This window comes from Podospora pseudoanserina, chromosome 1 (assembly GCF_035222485.1).
Source record: "Podospora pseudoanserina strain CBS 124.78 chromosome 1, whole genome shotgun sequence".
In the NCBI taxonomy this organism is placed as follows: domain Eukaryota; kingdom Fungi; phylum Ascomycota; class Sordariomycetes; order Sordariales; family Podosporaceae; genus Podospora; species Podospora pseudoanserina.
Window position 1 is genome coordinate 4,876,895 of NC_085920.1, and position 27,497 is coordinate 4,904,391.

The 27,497-nt window shown below is 52.0% G+C and overlaps 11 protein-coding genes across 11 annotated transcripts; 5 read left to right on the plus strand and 6 right to left on the minus strand.

Annotated features, from left to right (window-relative positions):
* Nucleotides 1–359: 359 nt before the first annotated feature.
* QC764_113190 (uncharacterized protein) lies at nt 360–3,101 on the minus strand. The gene is made up of 2 exons (XM_062942569.1): nt 1,714–3,101; nt 360–1,662 (listed from the first exon to the last, which is right to left on the minus strand). The coding sequence occupies exons 1-2, from the start codon at nt 2,723–2,725 to the stop codon at nt 806–808; spliced, it is 1,869 nt and encodes a 622-aa protein (XP_062805631.1). The 5' UTR covers nt 2,726–3,101; the 3' UTR covers nt 360–805.
* An 81-nt stretch (nt 3,102–3,182) lies between these two features.
* On the plus strand, nt 3,183–5,160 carry QC764_113180 (uncharacterized protein). Its single transcript, XM_062942568.1, has 4 exons — nt 3,183–3,969; nt 4,029–4,411; nt 4,481–4,557; nt 4,624–5,160. Exons 1-4 carry the CDS (start codon nt 3,688–3,690, stop codon nt 4,983–4,985), a joined length of 1,104 nt encoding a protein of 367 aa, XP_062805632.1. The 5' UTR covers nt 3,183–3,687; the 3' UTR covers nt 4,986–5,160.
* Nucleotides 5,078–8,027, minus strand: QC764_113170 (uncharacterized protein; the record flags this gene model as incomplete). Its single annotated transcript, XM_062942567.1, is given in 2 exon segments — nt 5,078–7,729; nt 7,739–8,027. Coding segments are annotated over 2 exon segments (2,793 nt in total). The 3' UTR covers nt 5,078–5,225.
* QC764_0016330 (uncharacterized protein) lies at nt 7,963–9,272 on the plus strand (the record flags this gene model as incomplete). The annotated part of the gene is given in 2 exon segments (XM_062939984.1): nt 7,963–9,234; nt 9,241–9,272. Coding segments are annotated over 2 exon segments (1,224 nt in total). The 5' UTR covers nt 7,963–8,042.
* Nucleotides 8,529–9,334, minus strand: QC764_0016340 (uncharacterized protein; the record flags this gene model as incomplete). The annotated part of the gene is made up of 2 exons (XM_062939985.1): nt 8,529–9,053; nt 9,323–9,334. The coding sequence occupies 2 exons, from the start codon at nt 9,332–9,334 to the stop codon at nt 8,529–8,531; spliced, it is 537 nt and encodes a 178-aa protein (XP_062805635.1).
* A 64-nt stretch (nt 9,335–9,398) lies between these two features.
* Nucleotides 9,399–11,239, minus strand: QC764_113150 (uncharacterized protein; the record flags this gene model as incomplete). Its single annotated transcript, XM_062942566.1, has 3 exons — nt 10,796–11,239; nt 10,248–10,719; nt 9,399–10,188 (listed from the first exon to the last, which is right to left on the minus strand). Exons 2-3 carry the CDS (start codon nt 10,484–10,486, stop codon nt 9,399–9,401), a joined length of 1,029 nt encoding a protein of 342 aa, XP_062805636.1. The 5' UTR covers nt 10,487–10,719; nt 10,796–11,239.
* Nucleotides 11,240–11,242: 3 nt separating this feature from the next.
* CPA2_1 (carbamoyl-phosphate synthase (glutamine-hydrolyzing) cpa2) lies at nt 11,243–15,132 on the plus strand (the record flags this gene model as incomplete). Its single annotated transcript, XM_062939986.1, has 5 exons — nt 11,243–11,316; nt 11,399–12,408; nt 12,503–14,184; nt 14,829–14,937; nt 14,975–15,132. The coding sequence occupies exons 2-5, from the start codon at nt 12,066–12,068 to the stop codon at nt 15,130–15,132; spliced, it is 2,292 nt and encodes a 763-aa protein (XP_062805637.1). The 5' UTR covers nt 11,243–11,316; nt 11,399–12,065.
* Nucleotides 15,133–16,678: 1,546 nt separating this feature from the next.
* On the plus strand, nt 16,679–18,306 carry CPA2_2 (carbamoyl-phosphate synthase (glutamine-hydrolyzing) cpa2; the record flags this gene model as incomplete). The annotated part of the gene is given in 4 exon segments (XM_062939987.1): nt 16,679–16,699; nt 16,710–16,749; nt 16,806–18,142; nt 18,199–18,306. 4 exon segments carry the CDS (start codon nt 16,679–16,681, stop codon nt 18,304–18,306), a joined length of 1,506 nt encoding a protein of 501 aa, XP_062805638.1.
* Nucleotides 18,307–18,732: 426 nt separating this feature from the next.
* On the plus strand, nt 18,733–19,969 carry QC764_113130 (uncharacterized protein; the record flags this gene model as incomplete). The annotated part of the gene is made up of 2 exons (XM_062942565.1): nt 18,733–18,783; nt 18,821–19,969. 2 exons carry the CDS (start codon nt 18,733–18,735, stop codon nt 19,967–19,969), a joined length of 1,200 nt encoding a protein of 399 aa, XP_062805639.1.
* Nucleotides 19,970–20,003: 34 nt separating this feature from the next.
* QC764_113120 (uncharacterized protein) lies at nt 20,004–21,835 on the minus strand (the record flags this gene model as incomplete). The annotated part of the gene is made up of 5 exons (XM_062942564.1): nt 20,004–20,153; nt 20,213–20,319; nt 20,382–20,525; nt 20,584–21,119; nt 21,174–21,835. 5 exons carry the CDS (start codon nt 21,833–21,835, stop codon nt 20,064–20,066), a joined length of 1,539 nt encoding a protein of 512 aa, XP_062805640.1. The 3' UTR covers nt 20,004–20,063.
* A 937-nt stretch (nt 21,836–22,772) lies between these two features.
* Nucleotides 22,773–25,853, minus strand: QC764_113110 (uncharacterized protein; the record flags this gene model as incomplete). Its single annotated transcript, XM_062942563.1, has 2 exons — nt 22,906–25,853; nt 22,773–22,866 (listed from the first exon to the last, which is right to left on the minus strand). The coding sequence occupies exons 1-2, from the start codon at nt 25,269–25,271 to the stop codon at nt 22,773–22,775; spliced, it is 2,460 nt and encodes an 819-aa protein (XP_062805641.1). The 5' UTR covers nt 25,272–25,853.
* Between the last annotated feature and the right edge of the window lie 1,644 nt (nt 25,854–27,497).

Below are 27,497 nucleotides of genomic sequence, written 5' to 3' on the forward strand. Positions count from 1 at the left end.
GAACGACCATCGACATTCGGTACCGAGACGGCTGCAAAGTCTACGGGACACCTCTCGATTACCCGAGCCTATAGGAGGTCCAAACAGGCGAGATCTGTAATAAAAGAAGCTGCGGGCACTTTAGTTGCTTCGAGGAAACCCTTCACACCTTCTGTGCCGCGCATTGGTTCGGTGAAGCATAGCTATCTTGTTCACTCTTGGGTTGATCAACCACATTCTGCAACACAACGTCAGCATACGACATATTAACTGATGCTTGAAATCCCATCTATCAGGTCACGGTCTCGGCCCCACTACCAGTCACATCAACTCTGGGGGAGACACCCTCCCAGAGACCAGGATAGAGGGGTCACCAAGACTTCCAAGACGAAACGTTGTATATCTTTAAAATACTTGATGTATTCGATCGAAACCAACCGGCGTCTCCGAGAGGGGTTTGTGCATGCTTGAGCAGATGTCGCGTGACAGCTTTCCAAATGCAGAGTCCCCGGATGATGACCCGGCAGTTGTGGTTGAAGCAATGGGTTATTAAGATAGCCAGGCTAGTAAGCAAGCTGTGGATTTCATGGCTGCCTCTAACTTGTGATAGAAGTCTCGAAGAAACTCAAGGATTCAAGGGCCTTTTCCATGTGGTTGACAGCCCCAATCAATGTAGTTCGACTTTTGTGCCGGTTTGATCAAAGTGAAATTGAAATGTCAACCTCCTAGATACTTCCATTCGCAGTGTTAGACCCCGTCATTACAGATAATCAACTTATCTCAGTGTAAAAGGCATCTAACCCCGCCCTCCCCCCTTTCCATGATTTTAGTTACCAAGCTTCTCCGATAGCGAGTTGATGTAACGACACCTCTCAAACAGTTTCTCCCTCTTCAGCTGTCTCTTCCTCTCCTTGCAAGACCTGACCTTCATCTCCCCAACCTGAATGTTACCCCCATCGATAGGCATCTGCTTTAGATTTCCATCTCTCTGTTCCTTGTGAGCGGTCAGGCGAGTATTTCCTGTTCCCCAAGGCCCACCAATGACCAAAAGGCTCACGCTTTCAGGTCCATGGACAGGAAATGCCTCTGGCCATCGACCAAGCGTTTCTTCTACCTGCTGCTCGGGCTCGGCCGGTGATGGCTTGCCAGTGTATGCAAAGTTGATGAAGCTGCCGATAAACGCCCTCGACAACTTTTGGTCCTCATCTGTGATATTCCCTTCGGGAAAGAGATTGAAGAGATAGTTCAAGTCGCTCCCATGCGTGGCACCAATGTACGGCATGCCTGCGCCAGCAAACATTGGTGCCAACATGGTCTGGTTGAGTGAGTACAGATGAACCCCAGGGTATTCCAGGTCCAACCGCTTGCTTTCCTTGAGCATATCGCTACCAAAGTCGATGCTGGAACAAGTGAACTGCAGGTCCCTCAGGATCCGGGCGACTCGGAAGTAATGCACTCCAACCGTAGGATCAGACTCAGCCTTGCGGGCCTCATAGTCGGAAACCTCCTCCGCAAAGTCAGCTTCTGGGTAGAGTGAGAACAGCTTCTTATAGTCTTCATCGGTCAAGGCATGCGCCACTCCTTGGATGGTGGCTTTCATGTCATCCTCGGTCTGATAGGTAGGCGCGGGAGCGGTACTCAAGGCGCCGTCATCCTGAGCCCAACCATACACCAATGGAATTCCTTCAGTTCTTATTAGCTGGTTTTCCACTCTAAATCAAGTAAAGCACACACCCTTAACAAACTTCCCAGATTTGTATAATGTAGTCTGACGATCCGGGATCAAATCATCGTCAACAGAAGGAATGAATGTGAATAGTCCGAGAGGAGGATGATTGGCGGATGCATACTCCGCGGCCTTCCCCGTCAACTTCTCCAATGGAACTCCTCTCAAACACTGCAGTAACTCCGAGTCATCGGTGCTGGCGCACCCCAGAGTCTTTGCCACTTCTCGAGTGTGCAATTCAGTGACATCACTTGTCATGTTGAGTCCCGTGCCGGGAGGACCAGACATGCACCAAGCTTGGGTGAACGGGACGCCTCTTTCTCCCCCATAGGAGGTCAGAAGAAGCGAAGTGAATGTGCCTCCAGCGCTGAGTCCAAAAGAAGTAATCTTGTCGGGATCGCCTCCAAATGCTGCAATGTTGTCCTTGACCCATTGGAAACCAGCCAGCTGATCTCGCATGCCCACGTTCATCGACTTTTGGTCTTTGAGAATGGGCAGACGAGCAAAGCCAAAGATGAGAATGCGGTAGTTGAGAGCCACATAGATGACGGGCTTCTTGAGAGATGTAGCCAGCGTAAGCAAGTTTTCGGGATTGTAGTGAGGGTCGTATGCAGACCCCTTGACTACGCCGCCGCCATGAAGATGTACCACGACAGGTAGCTTGTCGTCTGCTGTTGTGCCAGCTGGTCTGGAAATGCGAAGGCTGAGGCAGTCCTCACTGATGTCCGGTGTATCCGCAAAGAAGGGGGGGACACCTGCTCTGTTCTGAGGGCAAGCCGGCCCCGGCGCTGAAGCGTCCATCTCGCTGCCTTCAGGGGGAACGTATGGCTGAGGGGGTGCAAACCGACGATGACCAGAGGTATCGTGAGCATACTTGATGTTCTGAAAATGCTCGATGGATCCCGATGTGGTGCCTCTGTAGGTGATCTTGTTCTTGGCAATGGCCACAATAGGCTCAGCAATAGCAGAAGCCGCAGTCAAGGCCAACAAGGCCGTTTGTAATCTGGTTAGTAGAGTCATGGCGTGAGTGAGAGGAGCTGAATCGTGTGCGGGAGGGCCACAATGGTTCCGGCCAAGAGACGGTAAAAAAAGAACACAGACGGCCTCTGTGAAGTAGTTGATATGGGACTTCAAAAGAAGGCTGGTGTGTGGGGGGTTGAGATGTTGAGAATATGAATGTGGTGCTACATAAGATACCTACCAGACATGAAGCAAATGGTTGAGGTGCGCATGAATAGTTAGGTAGGCGATCGGCAATCACGGCTTGCAGGAACCCTTCTGGCTCTGATGTGGTGTGATATCGGTACTGGCTCGTGAACGACGGTCAAAAAACAGTGGAAAACATTTTGAGGATGCCGAAGGTGAAGCTGGGATGGTTGTCCAAAGGCAAGGTACTGTGCAGGAAGCATGCAGGGGAGCGGGGGCGGAGAAGGACCAAAGCTTCGAAGAATGTTCGACACGAACTGCTATCACGTCGAGGTAGGGTCGCCTCATGCGCACTTCCCTGATCTGCAGGCTGCATTTTGCCAGCCAAAGAGGAAGGGACGATGCCGTCTTAATTACCCCAGCCGCCCCATTGCAACCCATTCCCCTCCATGACCCAACACCATCACCATCCCGCCTCACCTGGGTAGTTCCCCGAATGGAGACGGCTATTGACCGCGGCGACCTCAGATCTTTACTTGAACGACATCTCGAGACCCACCAAGCCCGAGGCTAGTTATCACTCCCACCCTACCGGGGCAATGATACAGACTTGTCTTTCAGCTGGCTCTGTGATGTAGTATCTTGAGTATGCCGGTAGTCATATGGGAGACTCGAGAGCTCTGTTTCGAGGGGCTGGAATTATCATAGTCGGTGTCGATGATGCATTTATCTATCCGGCCATCTCACCCGTTATTCCCATTTAAATCTACTCAGCATCATCTCTTACCACCTTCCTGAACAGCTCGATCATAATAGCCTCAATTTGAGTTTCCATCATGAGTGAGGCTCAATATGACAACCCTGCAGCCCTTGTGGCCGGCACAGTGATCATGCAGCTGGTGACCACCGCCTGCATAGGACTGAGATTCTACTCCAGAAGATGGAAACGTCAAAGAATCATCACCAGCGACTGGCTTGTCCTCGCCGCTTATGTCTTTGGCACAGGCTTGAGTGTCATGATGCTCTATGGCATCTCCCAAAAAGCCATAGGATATCCCCTCGGTGGAACAATCGAAGACCCGGCTGCGGTCAACAATAGACTCAACAAGGCCAAACATGTAAGTATTTCCTCATCAAGTCCATTTGCGAGCATGAACAACACACCAACACCACACAGATGGAGCTATCATGTCTCCTCCTCGGCATCGTCGCCCTTGGCTTGATCAAGCTCTCCATCGCCTTCCTCTACTGGCACCTTTTCGCAAAAGTTATGTTCCGCCGGTTTCTCATATTCTGGATGGTTATCCTGGTCCTCTGGATCCTCGGCTTCGTACTAGCCGGCCTCCTGGAATGCGGTACACACCTCACTGCCATCTTCGGTACTCCACAAGACTATATCGACCACTGCGGCGCTGCTATCCCTGCTGGATATGGCATGATCGGATCAGACATCCTGACTGACGTTGTCACCCTGTTGATTCCAATTCCTGTCATTCTGGAACTGCAGATGAACAAACGGACGAGGATACTCACTCTGCTGGTCTTCTCCATTGGTGTACTGTAAGCTTGCATCTGTTGTACTTGGCCGAATAAGGGAACAGCATGCTGACCTAGCCTGACAACCTCCAGATGCGTCGTAGCTTCGGTCCTTAAAGCCTGGATTTACATCACCGGCTCTCTCGGTCGATGGTCAATGGATGCCATCTGTAAGCTCCGGATTTGTCGAACCTTCCTTCTAAGAGCCATTTTTTACTGACACCGCTGTGTTTAAGCCGCCCTCAGTGGTATCGCCATCTGGAATCTCGTCGAGGTCCAAGTTGGCATCGTTGCCGCCTGCGGTCCTCCCCTGCGTGCGATCATGTCACGCCTTCTGCCGATTGAAGCAGCGACTATCTCCCTCCTGTCTCTTCTGGGCGTCTCGAGGCTTTCGTCAAGCAAATCGGATACTCTTCCGAGCTTTGTCAGGAGACCTTCGAAGATTGACCCTGAGGACAATCAGGGCAGTCCCATCAAGGGAACTTCGACGAGGAGCACAGATACTGCTGTTGATCATGACGAGAACGATTTAGGGCCTTGGGATCAACCTGTGCCTGTTGTTCGTGTGGCCTCGAAAGGGAGAGGTGGTGATGTGTGATAGGTTTCTTGCCAGGTGGTGATTTGTCTTGACTGGTGTGACGTTATGTTTGTATGAGTGTTGATGATTTATACCCTTGGATATGTTCATTGGATGAGATGTTTTTGAAGTACAATACCCGCGGTTTTCTTGATTTTTTGTACTATGCGAAAAGGGTAAATGACACTACTTTTGATAGTGCATGTTCATATCTTGTGTGATTCCATATATGGCGGTTGATCCTACAAGTATCTTACACATCTACCCCATGATAGCTTGCCTGTCAAACTTCATACACTCACTGATCGCCTCCTGATCCCCCTTGACCACAATATCGTACACCCCCATCTCCTTGGACACCTCCCCGACCCACTTCTTCAAATCCTCCGGCACGACCTGCCTCACCTTGGCTTTCCTATAAACAATCTGCTCAAACACAGCATGATTCTCCTCAACCAGCTCCTCAGACGTCATCTCCTCTCCCGGATGCCCTTGCTTGATCAGGTCTTTCCGATAACCGTGCTTAAAGTTCTCGATAATGCGGGCCCCCTCCGTCAGACGGAGCGTGTTCCTCTTCGTCTTGACCTGCAAGGAGCCAATACCTGACATCAGCTCGACAAGAAGAGCGTCTGTAGGATGGAAGCCGAAAATGCGCCTCATTGCCCGACAGGCAACGATGGCGCCAACCCAGTCCTTGGCTTTGAACATGCTGAACAAGATCGTCCTAGGCAACTGGCCAAAGAGCTCCGGGGTGTCGAATTCCCACCTGGTCTCCACCATATCCTTGAAAAATTTCCTCGCGCTGGCGACGTCGTGCTCAGTAAAGGTGGGAATGCGCTTAATAAGCCGGTTGACAGACAACGAGTTGAACATGGTCAGGAACGTGTGCCCATCTGGCTGGACACCAATCTCATCCGCCAACCTGCTGTACAAGTTCAGCGCCTTTTTGGTTTCATTCGCCTGGGAGTACGAGCGGATGAGCTGGTTCATGAGGAAGGTTGTCGGCATAATCTCTGCTTGGTCGAGCACCTTGAACAGCTCCTCCAGACGTTCGTGAAGCCTGCGAGAGCAGTAGTTTTCCGCGAGCAGAGAGAAAGTTTCCGCCGTTGCCCTTGTCAGGCACTTGGGCTCGACTTCGTTTTTCAGTTCTTGTTTCTCGTTTACGGCATTAGGTTTGGGATTGTAGAGTGTGATGTTGCCGTTTGCGATAGACTCTCGCTTTCGCAGCTCGACAAAGTCCAGGCGGGCTTGGATCATCTGCCATGCCACTTTGTCGGCCTTTTCCAGGTTCTCAGCGGCCCCTGACCTCATCCACGCGGCGATGAGACCATTGAGTTGGACAGGCGCTGTGATGATGCCCTTCTTCTGCAGGTAGGTTACCACTTTGTAAGCGCCGTCGAGGTCGCCCGCTCCTATAAGTCTCTTGAGCCACTTCCCGGTGAAGAAGTGGTTGCCAACCACCATTGGTAAGCGGTCCCTTCCCCGAATATCGATCGCCTCGGAGAACATCATGTCGACAAAAGCCTGAAGGCCTTGTTCGACCGCGCCGACTGTCAGGAACGAGCCAATGATTTCATCGTAGTCCTCTATCGTCATGCTGCCTCCAAGAAGCGTGCGCATATCCTGGTAACGTTCCCATGCTTCATCGAGCATTGACTCTTTGGCTGCTAGTGCTCGTACTATGGGGATGATAATTCGAGGACTTGGTGGATGTGACGACCGGAGGAGCGTATCTGCTGCCTGCTGCGCTCGTTCAACATCTCCGTGGAGCGCGCACATCCGTACTCCGAGCTCATAGTAAGGCGTGAAAGTCTCCTTGTTTGACCCAATCGTGATGACAGCCTTTTTCCATGCATCGATAGCCTCGGTTTCCCACCCCTCAATGAACATGGCTTCAATAGCCAAGAGCTGTTGCGAGTCGCTCAAGGGTACTTTGGCAGCCTGCATATCCTTTGCCAGCACGTAAGTATGTTGCATGCGGTTGGGATTGTCACGGCTGTCAAAGGACAGGACCATAAACAGAAAGTCCCAGACCTCCCGCGGAACCTTGGCCCAGTCTAGGGCAAGTGTCTTCCGCGCTGATGAATAGAACTTCCAACACTCGGCAAGGTCCTTGTGTGAAGGCACGCCCTTTTCCAACACCTTTTCCCGTGCGAGAAAGATGTTGAGGTCTTCCACCACCCTGTATCTTGGACCGGAAAATCCTTTAATACGAAGCACTCCATATGCCTCACCCCCGGGTCCAACTTTGCCCTTGTACTGTGCTCGAATTGTTGTCTTGAACTGTTTCCTGAGCTGGGCAGCCTTTTCCTTCTTTCCCTCCTTTTCCATCGTGTTGATTAACTTCAACGTGTCCAGCATTCGCCTTTCAAGATCTTCGATAGAAGTGAGGACTTCATGGTCAAGCCCGGTACTGTCCTCACTAAACTCTTCATTGGTCTGTAAAGACTTGCGCTCGCTAGTCTTGATGTTTTCTGAGAAGTACTTGATATCGAGGTTCGACTGTGCTGCGGACCCATTGAACAAGTCCTCGGCCAACATTCGCTGGATCTCGACGGGATCAGGGTCCTTGTCTTTTAGTTCGGTTGCCGGTTTTCTCGTTCGGGATCGAAGGCTTCTGGCCGTTGAGGCCTGTCTTGCTAACCATTGCGGGGGTTGGTTGGTCACTGGGCGCAAGTGGGCGAGACACGATTTGCAAACATAGTTGCTCGTTCGACCAATATCGAGGGAAAGGGTTCTAGGAGGCATCGGGAAGGCGTGGCTACTTGAGAGGATTGAGAGGAACAAACAAGAAAAAAGTCTCTGGAAGGAAAAAGAATGGATTGCCTGCTTCATCCCATCAATTCGCACCGGCTCAGACAGCTCCGTCACTTTTTGGCCCCACCTTTGATCCCGGACTGCGCCAAAATCTCTTATCGGCTCTCCAATCCCTGTCGATAAGCTCTCGGCACCTCTGACCGCCCGGCAGAAACAACCTGGACCCTCCAAAATTTTGGGAGCTTTGCGACTGGCGCATCCAAACCAATCCCCCAGGCTTTGGCCAACCGCCAATTCCTCACGCATCACCACCAGCCAAAAATGGCAGACTCAAAACCTCAATTCGTCCGCCTAACAAGCCACCGCGCCTTCACCCAGCGCCTCGTCCTCGCCACCCTGTCTGGCAAACCCATCCACATCACCAAAATCCGATCCACCTCCCCAACCAACCCCGGCCTCGCCCCCCACGAAGTCTCCTTCCTCCGCCTCCTTGAAGCCGTCACCAACGGCTCCGTAATCGATGTTTCCTACAGCGGCACAACCCTCGCCTACCAACCCGGCCTCATCACCGGCAGCGTTCCCGGCGCGGGCACATTCCTCTCAAACGACCTAATAGAACACACGATCCCCGCCAACAACACCCGTGGCATCACTTACTTCCTCCTCCCGCTCGCCTTACTAGCCCCCTTCTCAAAAGCCCATATGAATGTCCGTTTCTCTGGGCCGGGTGTCATCACTTCGTCTACCAACGCCCCAGGGGATCTCTCCATCGATACCTTCCGAACCGCCATCCTGCCATTGTACGGTCTATTCGGCATCCCCCCCGCGCGTATCGAGCTCCGAGTCCTCTCCCGTTCCTGCCCAGGGCCAGGAGGGAAGGGAGGCGGCGGTGTAGTCGAGCTTCGCTTCGCCAGCCAAGTCCGTCTTCCCAAAACCCTTCACCTGAATCGCAAACCGGGAAGGATCAGGAGGATCAGAGGAGTGGCGTACTGCACGGGTGTGTCGGCGTCGCACAACAATCGCATGATCACTTCTGCTAGGGGAGTTCTCAACCAGCTGGTGAGCGATGTTCACGTGGCGGCGCAGTATGATCCTGCGCCGTTGGTGCAGGAGAAGGGGAGCACGATGAAGAAGAAGATTGGTATTGGTTTTGGCTTGTCCCTCGTGGCGGAATCGAGCGCGGAGGGGGTTATCTATGCGGCGGACGTGGTTGCCCCTCCGGAGGGTGGTGTTGTACCCGAGGATGTCGGCACGAGATGCGCGTATCAACTGCTTGAGGTGATCGCGCAGGGAGGGTGTGTCAGTGCTGCTGCTGCGCCGACGGTATTGACGCTGATGGCTATGGGGTCAGAGGACATGGGCAGAGTGAGATTAGGGAGGGATGTACTTGGAAGGGAAGAGACAATCGGCCTGGCAAGAGATCTGAAAGCGTTTGGTGCGGCCAGCTGGGGCATAAGAGATGCTGATAAAGACGAAGACGAAGCCACAGGGGAACTGATCGTTTCCGTCAAGGGTACAGGTGTGGGCAATATCGGCAGGAAGGTAGCGTGATCTAGAGATGTTAATATGATACCAAAGTTCAAGTCATTCCAGGGGCGTACAAAAATAGACATGATTCTTTTCGTCAAGATGATTCAAAAACCCGCTCGCTTTTTTATTGTATTAGTTAGACATCTGTTATGTTGGCAATGTTGTCGCCGTTCCCGGCTGCCGCAACCTAACCAGCCTGCTCCTCCTCTCAGCCGCCAAAGCTGCAAGAGTAGCATTATAACCAAAACTTCGCAACGAGTACGCTGCCGTATTCTGTACCCCGCTTCCCACCGTCCTGACGGCATTCACAACGTGGAAATTCCCCAGCACCGCGTTGCCAGACCGCATGATATCTATCATGTCCACCGTTGTCGTCACAGAGGCATACGGCCCCGATCCCATCCTTTCTCGTTCGTCATTATCATTGTCATTATCTCCTTCCCTCCCAGATTGGTCGAGCGGCCGCAGTTCGACCCCTTCGTTATCCACCATAAATGTCTGGTCGCTTAGCACCCCTCTCTCTTCCGCGTTGTGGTCCTGCGCTATTGCCGGGGGGACGTCTAGTTGCGCCTCGTCGCCGGGGATGATAGTTCTCAGCGAGGGGAAGACTGCCTTTTTGAGGCGCTCGCGGTCTTGGTGGACGGCGAGCATGAGGCATTGTATGAGGAATATTGTGATGTCAATGGAGAGGAAGGTCAGTCGGGTTTTGGGCGGCTGCTGGCCGATGAAGTCGATTAGGACACCGCCCTGGAGGTATCCTCGCGTTGCTTCGCCTGCGACGGGGAGGGAGAGGACGAGATGGAAGAGTATGCAGAAAAAAGCTGGGAGGAAGATGGCGAAGAGATGTGGACGCTGAGCAGGCAGGAGGAGGCCTTCTTTTGGGGAGAGGAAGGCGACGTGGGGAAGGCCGCGGATTATGAGTCGGGAGAGGGAGCATCTGAGAAGGGTCATATGTCAGTTGGAGCGGGCATGGGAGCAGAGGGGATGTATCCGTACTCCATGTAGTATAGTGTGCACATATACGACCAGACCAGCATGTCGAGACTCCTCTGAAGGTGTGTCACAAACTCGAGCTTCTTGGCCAAGCCCACCCGTTGCTTATTCTTGACCTCAGAGTCGCTGGACTGGCCATCGTTCCTACTGCTGGCCTCTGTTGTGGACCCTTCGGAGTGATCTGGGTCTGTGGTGTTGGTGTTGGGGCGGGCCGTGGAGCTCGAGCCCGGATCATCGTTCATAGCTCGCCGAGGTCGAAAGCAAACAGTAATGGTACATTAATGTACGTGGTGTCCTCACATCGCAGATTCCCAATGTGACAAGACAGCCATCGGTCGTTAAAAGCGGGTAGCAAGCGACGGAGAATGTTCAAGTTGGATGCTAGGCGCAAACTGCCAAACTGGCGACCTTCCCAAAGTGAGCTCACGCGGCCCGCCCGTTGCAAGCGAGTGCCGGCCGCGGGGATCTTGGCTGGCTTGGCATTGAAGTGTTAGGGTTAGTGGGTGTTAGAACCTGACAATCTGATGATTTAGGATAGGCTGCAAACATACTACCGACAATGCTTTGAGAGCTACAAGTTGTGGATAGTATCAATGTAGAATTGTAGTGTATTCCAAATATCGTCAAAGGAACCAAATCTATAGGCGTCGTTGAGCGCATACTTGAACCCTGCATTTCGTGGAGAGCAAAGCAATGATGTCATAGCTTCTCCAAAACCATCCCAACTTGTATGTACTCGGTGAAAGGGGAGAGAAAATAAGCAGATGGAGAATAAGAATATTCTGACATGCTCTTGAACGAGCTTTTCGTCTTCTTTCTGAGCATCCAAAACTACAGTAGGTATCGTGCCAAGGGTGACTCAACCTGTCTGGTTTCGGATAGCTTTAGTCAAAGGATGTCCCCTCAATTGTCGGGGACTAGCCCCAGATAGTGTTTTCTCGACGGGCGCTAAGAGGTGCATCCAATGCTGTTATAGTGCCATGGGTCTCTTGACTTTTGTTTTCTCGCTGTTGTCAATTGATATTTGATAATAGAAGCCCGTCTCAAAGGTCAAGAAGGTTGAACTCAAAGTGTAAGTGGGCATTGGCCAATCGGATATTACCCCGCTATTTGTTGAGTCTGGACTTCAACGTTGCACATTCTGACTCGCGAAGAAAATTCACCGCTCAAATTCCCCTCGATTGGGTTGAAAACAGCATTGTTGGACAGATTCAGAACGGAGCCATACATGATGATGCCTGTCTATCCATTATCGTGTCAGCGGCTCGCAGCACGGACTCTCGTCAAAGTAATATAGCTACATTAACCTCGACATGGTGAGATATGCCGCCATCGAGATCTGCCTCGTCCGCATACATATTTGAAAATCAGTGTGATCACGAACCATTGACGTCCTGTCCGGCGTCGGAATAATCACTTTTTCCCACGAGGGAATATCAAATTTTTTCCAACCATCACCACCATCTTCTGCCGGGAACCCAAGTGACTGGCACTCCCCGGTAACGGCGTCAAACCCCAGTCTGAACAGCTGCGAGTCACCGTTCTTATCGCTTATCGCTCCCCCACCCGGGCCGATCTTTTTCTTTTTGCCCTGGGCAATCGAGATCCCCCGGCGTGGCTGTTGAATTCCCATCTCTCTCGTGAACTTCCACATCCCCACTGCAAAAATACGACCAGGCGACTGCAGCGCTGCCAATTGGCGAGACGACGACGGACGAAGTGTTGCTGCCGAACCTCCAAAACAGACCCAACGAGAACCCCCCGCGCCCGTTATCGCCAAAGCCTAACCCTAGCTCTCAAGGCTCGCGATAATCCCCTAATATGTTGTCGACCGTGTACAAGGCGGGTCGTGCCCCTGCCCTCCTCCGACATGGTCGACGGGTCGCCGTCGCACCACAAACCGCCCAATTGAGGCCCCTCACCTCGGGCGTCCAGAGCCTCCCCGTCCGTCAACCAACCGAGTCGCCAATTGCTCGTCTCCAAAAGCGCTTCCTCTCAGTGTCTGCCGCCAGACCTGGCAACGCTGCCCAGTCCGCCCCTAACCCCTATGCCTACCTCGACAGTGGCGTAATAAAGCCAAAGGAGTTTGTCGATGTGAAGAAGGTGCTTGTTATCGGATCCGGTGGTCTTGCCATTGGCCAGGCCGGCGAGTTTGACTACTCCGGTACGTCTTGAGGTGACACTTTGTGTGGTGAACAATGAGTCACACGACTACTTCACAATGAGTCCCAGCGCTGACCGTACGCGCCCTTTCACAGGATCCCAGGCGCTCAAGGCCTTGAAGGAAGCCGGCGTTTCTTCCGTTCTTATGAACCCCAATATCGCTACCATTCAAACCAACCACTCGCTCGCCGACGAGGTGTACTACCTGCCCATCACCCCCGAGTATGTCGAGTATGTGATCCAGAAGGAAAGGCCAGATGGTATCTTCCTCTCTTTCGGTGGTCAGACTGCCCTGAACCTTGGTGTCCAGATGGAGAAGTTGGGCATGTTCGAGAAGTACGGCGTCAGAGTGTTGGGCACCAGCGTCAGGACGTTGGAGCTCTCCGAGGACAGAGATCTGTTCGCCAAGGCTCTGGAGGAGATCAACATCCCCATTGCCAAGTCTATTGCCGTCAACACCCTGGACGATGCTCTCGAGGCTGCCCGCAACATTGGGTACCCAATTATTGTCCGCGCTGCTTATGCGCTTGGTGGTCTTGGTTCTGGTTTCGCCAACAACGAGGAGGAGCTGCGCAACATGGCTGCCCGGTCTCTGACTCTCTCCCCCCAAATCTTGGTCGAGAAGTCTCTCAAGGGCTGGAAGGAAGTTGAATATGAGGTCGTGCGTGATGCGAACAACAACTGCATCACTGTGTGCAACATGGAGAACTTTGACCCCTTGGGTATCCACACTGGTGACTCGATTGTCGTTGCGCCCAGTCAGACCCTGAGTGATGAGGAGTACCACATGCTTCGTTCCGCTGCCATCAAGATTGTCCGTCACTTGGGCGTCGTTGGTGAGTGCAACGTCCAGTATGCGCTCCAGCCTGATGGGTTGGACTACAGAGTCATCGAGGTCAATGCTCGTCTCTCTCGTTCGTCCGCCCTGGCTTCCAAGGCCACCGGTTACCCATTGGCGTACACTGCTGCCAAGATTGGTCTTGGACACACTCTTCCTGAGCTTCCCAATGCCGTCACCAAGACCACCACTGCCAATTTCGAGCCCTCGCTCGATTACATTGTCACAAAGATTCCCCGCTGGGATTTGTCCAAGTTCCAGCACGTCAAGCGTGACATTGGTAGCGCCATGAAGTCTGTCGGTGAGGTTATGGCCATTGGTCGTACCTTTGAGGAGTCTTTCCAGAAGGCCATCAGACAGGTTGACCCCAACTTTGTCGGCTTCCAGGGTGCCAAGTTTGAGGATCTCGACTTTGAGCTCCAGAACCCAACTGACCGCCGCTGGTTGGCTGTCGGCCAGGCCATGCTCCACGAGAACTACACTGTTGACCGTGTCCACGAGCTGACCAAGATCGACAAGTGGTTTTTGCACAAGCTCCAGAACATTGTTGACTGCACTAAGGAGCTCCAGCAGATTGGCAGCCTCCAAGGCCTCAAGAAGGAGAACGTGCTCAAGGCCAAGAAGATGGGTTTCTCTGACAAGCAGATTGCTCATGCTGTCAACAGCACTGAGGACGAGGTTCGCGCCCGCAGATTGGAGTTTGGCATCCGCCCCTGGGTCAAGAAGATCGATACCCTCGCTGCCGAGTTCCCTGCCGATACCAACTACCTGTACACCACCTACAACGCCTCGACCCACGATATCAACTTCGAGGACAAGGGTACCGTCATTCTCGGCAGCGGTGTCTACCGCATTGGTAGCTCCGTCGAGTTCGATTGGTGCGCTGTCAGCGCCACTCGTGCCCTGAAGGCCATGGGTGAGAAGACGGTCATGATTAACGTAAGTGTTTTACCCTCCCCCAATATTCCCATCAGATCTTTCCCAAGCGGGCACCGAGTTGCAGCTATCTTCGAGCTGCCTCTCACGGTTGTGATTTGCTTCAAATCGGTTTTCAGTGTTTTGCTTTTTCGTCCCAGCTGTTTTCGTCCCAGCTTTTGCTTCCCCAAGTCGACTTCAACAACCATTTTGCTTCCCCCCCCTCCGAGCTCTAGGTTTCAACCCTTGTTTACCGTCTGCAATGACATTCCTCATATTACATGAGTTGGCCCTTGAGCATCACCATGTGACATGAGCCGGCTCTGAGCTTCATCATGTTACATGAACCTGGCACTGAGCCTACTTATGTCTACATTGAGCTCCCTGAGCCACCGTCAGATTGCAAGCAGATTCTGGTACAGCTCTGGTCCAAGCATGTTGCAGAGCTTTTCTGGCAAATTTCGTTCGATCACATTGAACAGTTTCTCCGGATCTCATCTGATTACGTTGATTCTGTGGCGTTTTCGTCTGATCGCGTTACTGTCAGCCCTCTTTGTCCAGTCTTGTTGCCGAGTTTTGGTGTACTTGTCTGCGATCAGGGTTGTTATGTAGCTTGTCATCATGGCGTATTTGCTCTAGGTGTTCTAAGAGTTGATATCTAGTGGCAGTCAAACCTCCAGTCTGGCCCTAGTAGTCTACTCTGGCTTTCAACACCTTCCCTGCGTGCCCGGGCCTGGTTGTGCAGGACAGTATCGCGTACTTGTGCCTGTCCGATTTCCGGAACAGCCGCGCGTGCTCGAGCTTGACCTCATCGCTTGCTCGTGCCTTGTCTTGCCTGATCTTTCACGACAGCAGCGCGCCCTCGAGGGCGCAGCCGCTCGTGGTCGCCTCAGGATATTGAGAACAGCAGCATTTGTCAACCCGGCTCAGATGTGTCTTGAATGGCGGCAAGATCTAGTTCGTATATGTTGATCACTTCAAAGCATTGACGCCATGTGCCTCTATACCGTGACAAGTGTCAATGATCTCTGCCTTGACAGTTGCCTCAGGATAGTTATCTAAGGTTTATATGGAGCCATTGTATGTGGTATGTGGGAGGTGGGGGAGTTGAAGGGGAAGGAAGTGGTCCTTAGGGTGTTCTTACAGAATTTTTCTCTGGGAACTTCTGCGAAGTCACCTCTCCTCTTTCCTTTCGAGACGATCTCGCTTCTGAAGTCTTCCTGTTCAACACCTCTCTCTCTACTGAACCGCTACATCATCTATTGTTATCCTTACACCCACATCATTATTCCCACATTTTGAGTCATTCCCCCTACATTTTCGCACCAGTCACCGAATAGCCCGCTCCGCCGTCACATACCCCCCCATCAGCGGCCATTCCTCGACATTGTCACCAGCATACCTCACATCAACGCACCTGAGTATCACTCGTTTGCAGATAGTCTGGTGTTTAGCGGCTTTGCCAGCAATATTTTCGAGAGAGTTCAAGCCCTCGAGTCAATCCCACCATCCCATCCTTTCGATCGTTTATCCCAGCTTTTAGCTATTTATCCCATCTTTCTCAACTCGTTCCGCCAAGTGGCCCAGATCGTGCCAACCAGCTGTCCGAGCTTCGGCCTCCTCGTCACTCCTCATACCGGTGTCCACTCCCTGTTCCTCGGCTACGTCAGTTGTCCAGCATGGGCGCATTCGAAATGTCAGAGACACTGCCGCACATGATTATCTTGTGTGGATGGTATGCTTTGACCACTAATCTGAAGTTGGGATGAGGTTCCCGTCGTGTGTGCATGCTGCTGTCGACCTTAGCAGCGCTTGCTTACCCTCACGGGCTTCGTTCGCTCCCGTCTGTTCCCTTCGCCTCCTTGCGCCCATTGCTCGTGCACAAGCGTGCCACACAGTATTACACCTGCATTCGATAATGACATGTGTTTCCATTATGTTCGTACGCATGATCCAAGATGTTTCAAGGCCTATGGTGCATGTTAGCACACCTATTCAGCATATTTGGACACCCAAGTGGGATGTTTAGATGCCTTAACAAGATAGTCATAGACCTTTCTACTATCTTGACAGGCCTATTTGAAATAGCTGGACGCGTTTAAACTATTTTAATAGGCCTCCGAGTGATAGTTGGACGTGTTTGAACTATCTCGGGATGCCTTTACACAATGTTTAATGCCTGAGTGGGATGTTTGGACACATTAGCACAATATTTAAACGCATGGGCAAGTGCTTGATACACCTTGGTGTTGCAGTGTGATGCATCCACTTCGCTTCACTACATCTGGCTGTGATATCGTCAATCATACAGCGTGTCTTTCACATTCATTCGGATTGCACTTTTGAACATTTTTCTGGTGCATAATTCTGCGAAGTTTGCAGCTTGTCCTAACATTGTCCATGCCCCTTTTTGATGGACCCATTTTCCAGGACCCCACTTTTCTCCTGATGAAGCAAATCGTCCCCTTTCACCACCACACTTTGTTTACAACGTTTCTACCCATCTACACACACTATTATGAGGTCTATGATACTAAAAGTGGGTCTAGTATAATCCCGAGACCACGTCGACCGATTTTGACGAAGCCGGTAAGTTGATTTCCTTGACGAGGACGCGATTTTGAGACTCACGAGATGGAAAACAGACCGCCTTTATTTCGAAGAGTTGAGCTATGAGCGTGTGATGGATATCTACGAGCTCGAGAACGCCAGCGGTGTGGTGGTGTCTGTCGGTGGCCAGCTTCCCCAAAACATTGCCCTTCGTCTCCAGGAGACTGGCAAGGCCAACGTTCTCGGAACCGACCCCCGTGACATCGACAAGGCTGAGGACAGACAGAAGTTCTCCGAGATCCTCGACTCCATCGGAGTTGACCAGCCCGCCTGGAAGGAGTTGACCTCCGTCGAGGCTGCCGAGAAGTTTGCCCAGGAGGTCGGCTACCCTGTCCTTGTTCGTCCCAGTTACGTCCTTTCTGGTGCTGCTATGACTGTCATTCGCAGCCAGGAGGACCTCAAGGACAAGCTTGAGGCTGCTTCCAACGTCTCCCCTGACCACCCCGTCGTCATCAGCAAGTTCATCGAGGGTGCTCAGGAGATTGATGTTGATGGTGTTGCCTCCAAGGGTGAGCTGATCATCCACGCCGTCAGTGAGCACGTCGAGCAGGCTGGTGTCCACTCTGGTGATGCCACCCTCGTCCTCCCTCCTGCCAACTTGGACCAGGACACCATGGACCGTGTCAAGGAGATTGCGCAGAAGGTCGCCAAGGCCTGGAACATCACCGGTCCCTTCAACATGCAGATCATTCGCGCTGAGGATCCCGAGGGAGGTGTGCCCGCCCTCAAGGTCATCGAGTGCAACCTCCGTGCCTCTCGTTCTTTCCCCTTCGTCAGCAAGGTCCTCGGCACCAACTTCATTGACGTTGCCACCAAGGCCCTTGTCGGCAAGGACGTTCCCCAGCCCACTGACCTCATGGCTGTCAAGCGTGACTACTTGGCCACCAAGGTTCCCCAGTTCTCCTGGACCCGTCTCGCTGGCGCCGACCCCTTCCTTGGCGTCGAGATGGCTTCCACCGGTGAGATGGCCTGCTTCGGCAAGAACCTCGTTGAGGCCTACTGGGCTTCTCTCCAGTCCGCCATGAACTTCCGCGTCCCTGAGCCTGGTGAGGGTATCCTCTTTGGTGGTGAGCTGAGCAAGAACTGGCTTGCCACCGTTGTGGACTACCTTGCTCCTCTTGGCTACAAGCTTTATGCTGCTGATGTCGAGGTCAAGGAGTACCTCGAGACCAAGTCCAAGCACAAGATCAATGTTGAGGTCATCGAGTTCCCCAAGGAGGACAAGCGCGCCCTCCGTGAGGTGTTCAAGAAGTACGACATTCGCGGTGTCTTCAACCTTGCCCAGGCCCGTGGCAAGACTGTCATGGATGTCGACTACGTCATGCGCCGCAACGCCGTCGACTTTGGCGTGCCATTGTTCATGGAGCCTCAGGTTAGTTTCTCCCTTTGCCTTGCTAGATTGATCAACATGCTAAGACTTTTTACCAGACCGCTATGCTCTTCGCCCAGTGCATGAGTGAGAAGCTGCCCAGGCCCGAGGGTATCCCCTCTGAGGTCCGCAGGTGGTCCGACTTCATTGGTGGCAAGCCTTTGTGAATAGCGCAAGGCTCTGGTTTCCAATGTTTCTTTCTTGCTTAATGTGTTCCTATACTTTTTCTATTTGAGGGCATGGGAGGAGGAGTCCAAAAAACAGGGTGGTGTGTGGTGTGAGGAGAAGAATATGAGCGGCGTTTGAACATTTGATGGAAGGGTTTTCGATATCTGTATTCATTTTCACAGCGGCGGTGACATGGTTGGCAGGGAAATCTCTAGTCGGTTACTTGATATGATATGGTCTTTAAAAGTGAACATCTTCTTTTTCTTTTGTTTGTGATTGCTGTGATGTTTCATGGTATGATGGTGGGTGGTTTTACAGAATGAACTATGGAAGGGACTTTGAAGAGGCCTGATGGTACATTTCCAGCAATGATATTGTGTATGTAACCTTTATAAGCCAATGTGATTTCTCTCACATAGGAGAACATGTTTATGGGGGGTTTTGCTTTCAAAAGTGACATGCCGTTGCTTTTCAGGGTTAGGGTCTTTCTTGCGCCAGCAACCCTCTATCTAGCGCACGGGCTCATCTCACCCCATTGCTCTTACACTCAGTCCTCGTTTCATTAAAAACTCTCCTTCAACATCAAACAACGAGCACTGCCCACGACTCAAAACATTAGCGACATCAGCCTTGTCAAACAACCTCACATACTATCCCTCAGCAGTCTATCCACCACACCAACCCCAAACCCTCAAAATGAGCACCACCAACAACAACAACCACCCCCAAGAGGAAGAAGAAGACGACTACATGTCCCCCCTCTTCCTCGCGCCCTCCATAACGACCTCCTCCGCCCTCCCAATAAAAGAATCCTCCCTCCAACGCCGCGCCCGTCTCAAGCGCGAGGCCGAGGCCCGTTCCCGCCCCAAATCAAAAGCTGAACTCGCCCAGGAAGCCGAGTTGCAACGCGAAAAAGCGCATTCTACCTCTTTGCTGGCGTCAAAACCCCAGTCGAAAGGCCTGGCGATGATGGCGAAGATGGGGTTCAGACCTGGGTCTACACTGGGGTCGAGCAGTTCTGGGTCGGCGGAGCCGATCAGGGTTTCGATCAAGGAGGGGAAGGAGGGGATTGGGCTGGAGAGTGAGAGGAAACGGAAGCTGAGGGAGTTGGTGGAGAACATGGAGAAGACGGAGAAGAAGATTAAGGTCGGGGAGGTGGATTACAGGGAGCGGATGAGGCAGGAGAGGGAGGAGCAGAGGTTGGAGGGGCAGGTTAGGGGTGCTCAAAAGGTGGCGGAGGGGTTGGATTCAGAGAGGGCTAAGGAAAGGGGGGAGGAGATGGGGAAGAGGAGGTTGAAAGGGATACCGGTTGTTTGGAGGGGGTTGGTCAAGACTAGGGAGGAGAGCGAGAGGGATAGGAGAATGAGGAGGGATTTGGAGGAGCATGCTATGTCACGGTTGCCGACGTATAATGATGGGGATGAGGATGCGGACGATAGGAAGGCGTTGGGGAAGAAGAAGGTGGTGTATGAGGTGGCGGAGGATTTGGATGAGGAGGATGAGGAGTTGGATGAGTTTAATGGGTTGACGGGGGAGGAGAAGTTGAGGAGGTTGGTGGAGTATTTGAGAAAAGAGCATCATTACTGCTTTTGGTGCAGGTTCAAGTACGAGGATGAGAGGATGGAGGGGTGTCCGGGGTTGACGGAGGAGGAGCATGATTGAGGTGATTGTCACAGCCTAGAGAGAGTTGAGATACTGCATGATGAACAACACTTCATTGCTCTCCGTTTCGCTGCCTTCAACACTACCCAATCGCTCAATACATCTCCAAAATCTCGCCAATCACATTCCGGTAGATACCATTCGGATCAAACTTTTGCCTCACAGCTTTGAACCGGGCCAGATACTAATACACGTATTACGTTAGTCAACCACTGTGCCTCTTCGTCGAGGAAATTGACTTACGTTTGGGTCCAGATGCTTCTTCGACCTCGCAAAAGCCTCCCTCGTATTCTTGGTCCAATGAGGTCTGCAGGGGAACTCGTCGATCAGAGCATTGGCAACCTTGCGATCTATTTTCTCTCAGGTTAGCCCCCTTGTGAAGAAAAGAGAGACAAAAAGTAGCGGCACGCACAAAACGGCTCGTTAAACCTCTTCTCATCGCCCACACTCGGTCGGTACGAGGGAAAGTCAAACATGATCGTCCCCTTTGACCAATCCACCCCGTCAGAAGTGTTGTATGTCTGCTGCCCAAGAAAGTCAAAATAGTGCCGACCGACTGTTTACCCATTGTCAGCGCATTCTCGCCTTTTCATACACACTCAGGAAAGACTTACACTTGATATTAATCCCGCTCCTATACGTACTCGTCATGATAATCCCCCTCTTCAACTCCTCATCAAATAGCCCTCTCGCTCTCTTCAACACCGCATTCGCCATCGTTACCGGGAAGGCCAGCTCAAGGGTGTAAGCCCTCAGCCCATAGTCCCACTGAGCCTTTTGGTCTGGGTAGAGACCACCGATCAATACATCATAGTTCCAACCATAAACCGGCCACTTGTCAATAGCTTTGTTCGTCGTCTTCTCCCTAAAGTTTGGCTTCTCCCACTGCCCAAAAAAGATCGCCTCCATGAGCATGTTGGATGTGGGCAAGTACTTCCCGCTGTTGAGCAAATTCTTGGCAGCAAACGCCTCGAGGTCGGTCACAGAAAAGGTGTTTTGGAAGCCTTGCTGCTCGGTGAAGTTGGCGGGGACAACATCGTAATATCGCTGGTGAAACTTTCTCTTGTAGGGCCACCACCAGAGATTCGCTGTTGCGTACGGGGCAATCATGCCGTAGATGTCGCCCTCGAGAATTTCCTTTTCGTCGAAACTGTCCTGGCTGTCAGTCTGTCGTCCGGCGGTTGATGGGGTCAAGTATACTCACGTGTTCTGCTTGGCATAAACCTTGCTGTCAGGATAGATCTTGAGTTTTATCCTCGCAATAATTCCCAACAATCCCAGACTGGTCGAAGCAGCCAACCAGTCATCATCACTTTCATTCCTTTTTACTTTTCTGATCTCCCCCTTTCCATCAATGATATCCATGGCCAACACACCCGCCGCCACCATCGAGTCTTCTCTAATCGAGCTTCTGTGAGCCCCCATCGCCACACTCCCGCCGAAACTGATGTTCCAGTTTGTGAGGGTGTACCCAACACTGGCACCCCTATCATGGAGATACTCGGCCAGCTGGAAGAAAGTAACTCCAGCGTCAACAAGTACGGACCCATGGGGGGCCCCCTCGGGAAGGCTGAAGTCGTAGATGCCGGCCACATTGGCAGTTCGGATGATGATGGTCGAGTCGTCGCTGCATTGGGTATCGTACCACATGTGGCCCTTTCCTGCGGCGCGGACCAAGGACTTGGACTGGATGGCTGACTTGACGACGGATTGCATATCCTCGACGGAGGTGGCGTTGTGGACCCGGGAGACATTGTGGCAGGCTGGGGAGCCTGGGCCGTCAAAGGTGTTCCATACCAAGGCTGATGCGGTGCCCGAGCAGAGGAGAAGGCTGCTCAGGCCCACAGCAAGGCCTGTGGGAATCATCGTTGCCGGGAAAGAAGGGATCTGAAACAGAGGACGGTAAACAAGCAATCACCTAGAGATCTGATAAGAGATCTAGGTTCAAGCCTGGTGGAGCTTTTCCCCGGATTTCGAGCCACCAAGAAGGCACACTCGCTTTATATCACCCACCACCACCACCACCACCACCACCACCACCACCACCACCACCACAACAACAACAACAAGCTCTCACCCCTCCTCTTGACTGACACGACGATGTCTCCTCGCTTCCACAAACAGTAACCTCACCTCCCACCTCCTCCAATTCACCCTCCAACCAACCGCGGCTCCTCAACCGCTTCTCTCATCTCAACCTCTACAAAAGCCACATGTGATCCTGCCCGTCTTATTGGAGCGTAGCATCCCACTCGTCCACACCCATTCTCAGTACATACAAGATCTCCAAAACAACCCTATATGACCTGCAAAGGCACCGCAAGCGAATCCTCTACTCTATGAGGTCCTTCCTTCCCCTTGGCTCGGTGGCTCGCTTGAATTTGTTCACCACCAACGACGTCGTTGGTCGTGATAGCCGCCAAGCCGGCGGGCTGGCCTCAAGGGGCAAATTGAACGAGCGAGCGATGTCACTCCCCGCGAATCACAAACGCCAGCGCCGGGCAGCCACAAAAAAAAAACGCGGGGAAATGCAGGGTATAGAGATGACCCAGTCGGGGTTTTTACCTTGCTGTCACGGTCATTTCTTGGAATGAGGACTTGAAATAAATCCAGGAATCAACTGGTTGGTGAAGATGCTGATCCAAACGGTCACCAATCATGATGGTGGAGAGCTGTGCTTGGTGTGCAATGAGCTTCGAATGGGAACAACCTCTGAGAAGCTAACAGCCACCTTTCTTCTTGATCAGGGGTTCAGAGGAAGTATTCCAAATGTCTGGCTACGAGGTGGTTTTTTCCATCAATATCAGCAAATCGTCACCTCCTTCTTCTCCAACCGCAGCGGATCTAGAGCGAGGTCGTTATGTCGCCTGGCCCTCCAGTCTCTCCTCACATCGTCCATAGTGAAATCGAGTGTACTCGACCTCGGAGGAGGATCCATATCCCCTTCTTCATATGGTCGGGGATATCCAACAACCTCAAAGCTCTTGAAGAAAGGGAGCCCCGTTTCCTTCATAATGGCCCCATCAACGAATCCAACCCTCTGATAACATCCATCGTCCAATCTCTTCAGCAAAAGCCCAAATCGACAGTCAATAAAGCCGTGATCCAGCACATGCGGCACACGAATCAAGAGCATTGCTGCCAGCCCGTCTGTGTCAATTTGACTATCAGAAGATGGAAAATCCGTACCACCTTCTACCCATATACACCCGTTCCTCTCAGTCTGCAGTCGATATATCCCGTCTGTGACTTCGGATCGACTTGGTGCAAGCCCATACACATCATTCAACGGCGGTTCCTTCTCTTGCCTTGCTTTGATCTTGGTGACGGGCAACAGTGGCCCCCTCATCGTCAAAGTGCCTCCCGCTAACCTGCCAAAGGGATCATGATCCCTCAGTTCCAGAGAGTGGGAAACATACTCTGCCAACGGCTCAAAGTCAAGGACATTCGACTTCCAAGCAGCGCGCTTCTCATACCACTCATAGACAGGAAACTGAACCTGGCCCACAACCGAAGCCCAGGACCACGACGGGGCAACATGCTCCTTTGTCGATTCAAGCAGTCTTTCAGGGACAGCTCTGCACCAAAACAGCCCCTCCAGAACACCACTTTTCCACAGACCAGCCATATACTCACCCGGCATCTCCCTCATAGCCTCGTGATCATTCTTGCTCCTAATACGCACCACCTCCCTTGCCAACCCAGCCACAGCAGGAAACCGGTCCGTCGCTTTGGTGATATCCCGTGCAGTAAAATCCTGCACCATCCAGTACCAATCCACCCAGTTGTACCGACACCCTCCACTGGCCTCCCTGTCTGCCGGTCTCCACGTTCCCTTTGAAAAAACCGTCTTCTTGACGTTTGCCGTCTTAGCAAGCCGGCTAACATGATTCCGCTGCATGCTCAGAATATTCTTACCTACGGCCTCCCCATCTTCATTTGCCCTGATGGTATTGCACTCCCAGAAAGCTTGGCGGGTTCCGTACTGAAGAGCGCGTAGGGGCAGAAACCGCTCTTGCAAACACCATGCCCTTGAACTTAGAGGCTCGTTTCGGAGGTGGTCTGGATTTTCTGTTGATTTCCAGCTGTAGGTCCAGTCACGGTCGTCAAGTTGGAGGCAGAGCTTGATGTTGGTGGTCGTTCTGGAAGATGATGGCGAGGTGGGTGGTGGTGGTGGCAGCGGCACCACATCAGGAGCCTCTCTTGAGGAAAGGAACCCCAAGGTGTCCCCAGGAGAATTCGCTCCGATGATGACCAAGTGGGCGTACCGGTAAATATCCGCCATCTGAGCCGCCTCTCGGGCCCAATCCTCTGGGTCGTCTTGAAGGATGCAAAGACTATCAATCCACACATATCGAAGACCCAAGCTCGCCATAAGGATCACTGCATCCCGGAAGGTCTGCGGTAGCTTTGATATTTCGATTCCTTCGTGGGTGTGAAGGGCCAAGGTCTTTCGAGTTGTCATAAAAGGTGTTCCTCCAGCTCCCCAACAGTGACTTAGCGCAACAAAACGATCATCCTGATCATGGCCGTCCGAGTCGATTGACTTCTTTTCTTGCAGATATATCCTGTCTCCTCCAGGAAAGAACCCAATCAATCGCGAAGGCATCCATCCTACAGGTTTGTCGAGTGGCTGGCATGTCCTACCATGCTCATCGACACACTTGTTGAGCCATGTTTTTGCCAGCGTTAAGCTTTGTTTTGACAATGGACTTGCAGACACCAGGGGGACCACATTGATGTCCTGTCCTGTCTCTGCGCCTGGTTCGGCTTCCAGGGTAGCTTGACCGAACCGAAGCTCTTGCGGGGCACAAACTGCATTCCTATCGGCCGCCTCGGTGTCCCCCTCACCATCAAGTCTTGCAAGATTCAGATGTGCCCGAAGGCTTGGATGCACATCGAAAGAGGTGCTACTTTTCACATTACAGTTGCACACAACAGCCCAGCGGTTCGTCAGTCTGCGTCCATCATCGAGATACCGCGGTAACTTCTCCAGGGATATCTCGAGCTCCGCTTCGTTTCGATAAGCCGGAATCTCGTGAATGGGACGGTGAAGGTCCGTTGGCGGGTGTTCAGCGTCATAATCGGCCTCAAGAGTTGCTCTCTCCACCTGGACAACTCTGGACTGCGACCACCCCTTTATAACGATGACACAAAACCTGCAGGTGAAGGAGGAGGTGTGCACCTCGCCGAGAGTCTTGTGCCAGAGGGGGCTTAATGGTGTAGCCTCGGCTTCATCTGTGAATGCTTCATGTATCGTGGTGGAGAGGCTCAAGCAGAGCGTACAGAGGTCGTCGCTCATCTTCTGGTCAAGATGAAAGAACAGTACCGGAGAGAATTTACCGTCATGAGGGTGGGAAATTTTGCTTCCGAGAACACTGCGGAAGAAGGCATCATCACCAACGTTCCTTCCTTCTGTTTGCCTAGCCCCTTCTGTACAAACGCCTCATAACCCCATTCAAACCCTAACCCTCTCGCGGGACATTCTCACTCTGAATCTCGATTTATTTTGTCTACATCCCCTTGCTGTGCCATTCGACGAAGGCTCGACATGTCTCTGCCGTTGCCAGACATACCCACCCATTTGCGTTCAGGGTGTCAGTTGGTTGGCGTATCCGATAAACTGATGTTGTGCTGCCTTCACTTTATCTTGACAGGTTGCCCAAGACTTCATCGCGCGCAATAATGACAAACATTGATGAGCATGAGCTGAGTTGAGACAAGCCTCTGTCAGTTCCCGCCTCTGTCTTTGATTTGTCTCGTCCAGGCTAATCATGTCTCGCCTATGGCAGCATGGAGCAAACACCTCGAGAACCTCGACTATCGGATGAAAGCACAAACATGCACCACCACCTCTGAGCAAGCCCGTCAGCAGCCAACCGCCCATCCCACAGTTTCTGACTGGATGATGTGCATCCCGGTATCGGTTTTTTTGAACTGTGAAGTCCTGTTAGTGAATATCAAATGCATGCGAACTGCACAGGACTCATCACATCACAATCTCGAAAAGGCGGGGAGCACATTGGATGCCACTCTCACACACCCACCATCCGATGTTTAAATTGAACCTGTTCGGCTGACAAAGTGAGGGCGGCAGTCGTCCGAATCCTTACGTCGAAAAAGAAAAGAACAATATCAAAACAAGGCCAGCAAAAAATGGGATGAAAATAGAAGAAACGAGGCAAACCATGGGACGGGAGGGTGAACAGACTTCAAAGCCCCGAGAGTTCTGCAGGGCACAGACTTAATGGGAGTCTTAATTCTCTTGGAGACCTGCGTGAAGTTGTCTATACGAAGTCTTGTGTTATCAAAAAACTCAAAATTCCAAAGTCTTTACCCCGCCAACCTGAAAAACAGGAGTTACCCACTGCAACTGTGACAACCCCTCAGTGAGATTTATGTCCTGCACTAAGCCACTAACACAGCACCAACGTATACACTATTCCCTAATCCAGCGATGCCAAATGTACTTCATAATTCCAATCTCATATGAAACCGAGGCTGATCCCAATAACCTCACTTCCCCTCTCATCGAAATGACAGTAAACCTCTTTCAGCGCTTAGTTATCATCTCATCGCCCAGACAAACCCTCCGGAAGAAACTCCGACCATACATACCATTACGACAATCCCCCCATCCACATCTGGGCACGCTAGAACACCCTCTCGAAGCTCTTACCCTCCCACATCTCATTCCGAACTCAACTCAACCGAAACACCACCATCCGTAGCGTCCCCGAATTCATCATCAGGCGGAGTCCACGCAAAAAGAGAGAACCCCTCTCTCTTTTGTTCACTGCCACCGCCCAGCTCGTTCCCCATCCCCGAAAGCCCCACGGGGAACTCCACGTTGTTGTACATAGTGCCATCCCAATCGAGAAGAGCCAAATCCTATCCGCGGATACACTGCACTAGATAAGACCCTTCGATATCTTTTTGACACTAACACCGTCCTATACCATGGTGTCGGGTGACACTAAAATCACCACCAAGCCCCCCAGCTAGAGTTCTCGGGAAGAAAGAAAAGAAAAACAAAAAGACCACACGACAATCAATAAAGAGAGCTTGATGTCTGTGTGGGCTGGCTCTCCTGTTTTCCCTCCCTTGCTTAATCAACCACCACCCAGACAACATAACATCTCGCTTGTTTATTCCAGAACACGGTAACCACTCGGCTGTCCCGCTCACAAATGTGTTTCTCGCCCTGGAGATTTTGTGTGAATCAGTTCATCTCACTTTAATCCCATGTTTGGGTAGCAATGACAAACCTCCCTCGAGGTCAAGATCGTCATGCCACACCCAAAAAACAGTAGATATAGCATAAACCCATAATTGTAACAATGCACAACACCCATCCACGGCGCACCCGACCCCAGAGCAACAATTTCCCCCCACCCAAAAAAAAACAAAAAAAAGAGGCGCACAATACTCTGTACAACCCCATACAACCTCTTCTTTTCGGCCTTTGTCCAAAAAGCACATGTTTTTTTTCCTTTCCAAAGTCGTAGCGCCGAACAGGGGCCCAACG

Excerpts from the sequence above, each read along its gene's own strand:
- QC764_113190 (XM_062942569.1), bottom strand. The coding sequence starts at position 2,725 with ATGACTCTACTAACCAGATTACAAACGGCCTTGTTGGCCTTGACTGCG. Across the intron at positions 1,663-1,713 it reads ATCTGGGAAGTTTGTTAAGG|GAATTCCATTGGTGTATGGT; the intron begins GTGTGTGCTTTA and ends TAAGAACTGAAG.
- QC764_113180 (XM_062942568.1), top strand. The coding sequence starts at position 3,688 with ATGAGTGAGGCTCAATATGACAACCCTGCAGCCCTTGTGGCCGGCACA. Across the intron at positions 3,970-4,028 it reads GACTCAACAAGGCCAAACAT|ATGGAGCTATCATGTCTCCT; the intron begins GTAAGTATTTCC and ends AACACCACACAG. Across the intron at positions 4,412-4,480 it reads GTCTTCTCCATTGGTGTACT|ATGCGTCGTAGCTTCGGTCC; the intron begins GTAAGCTTGCAT and ends GACAACCTCCAG.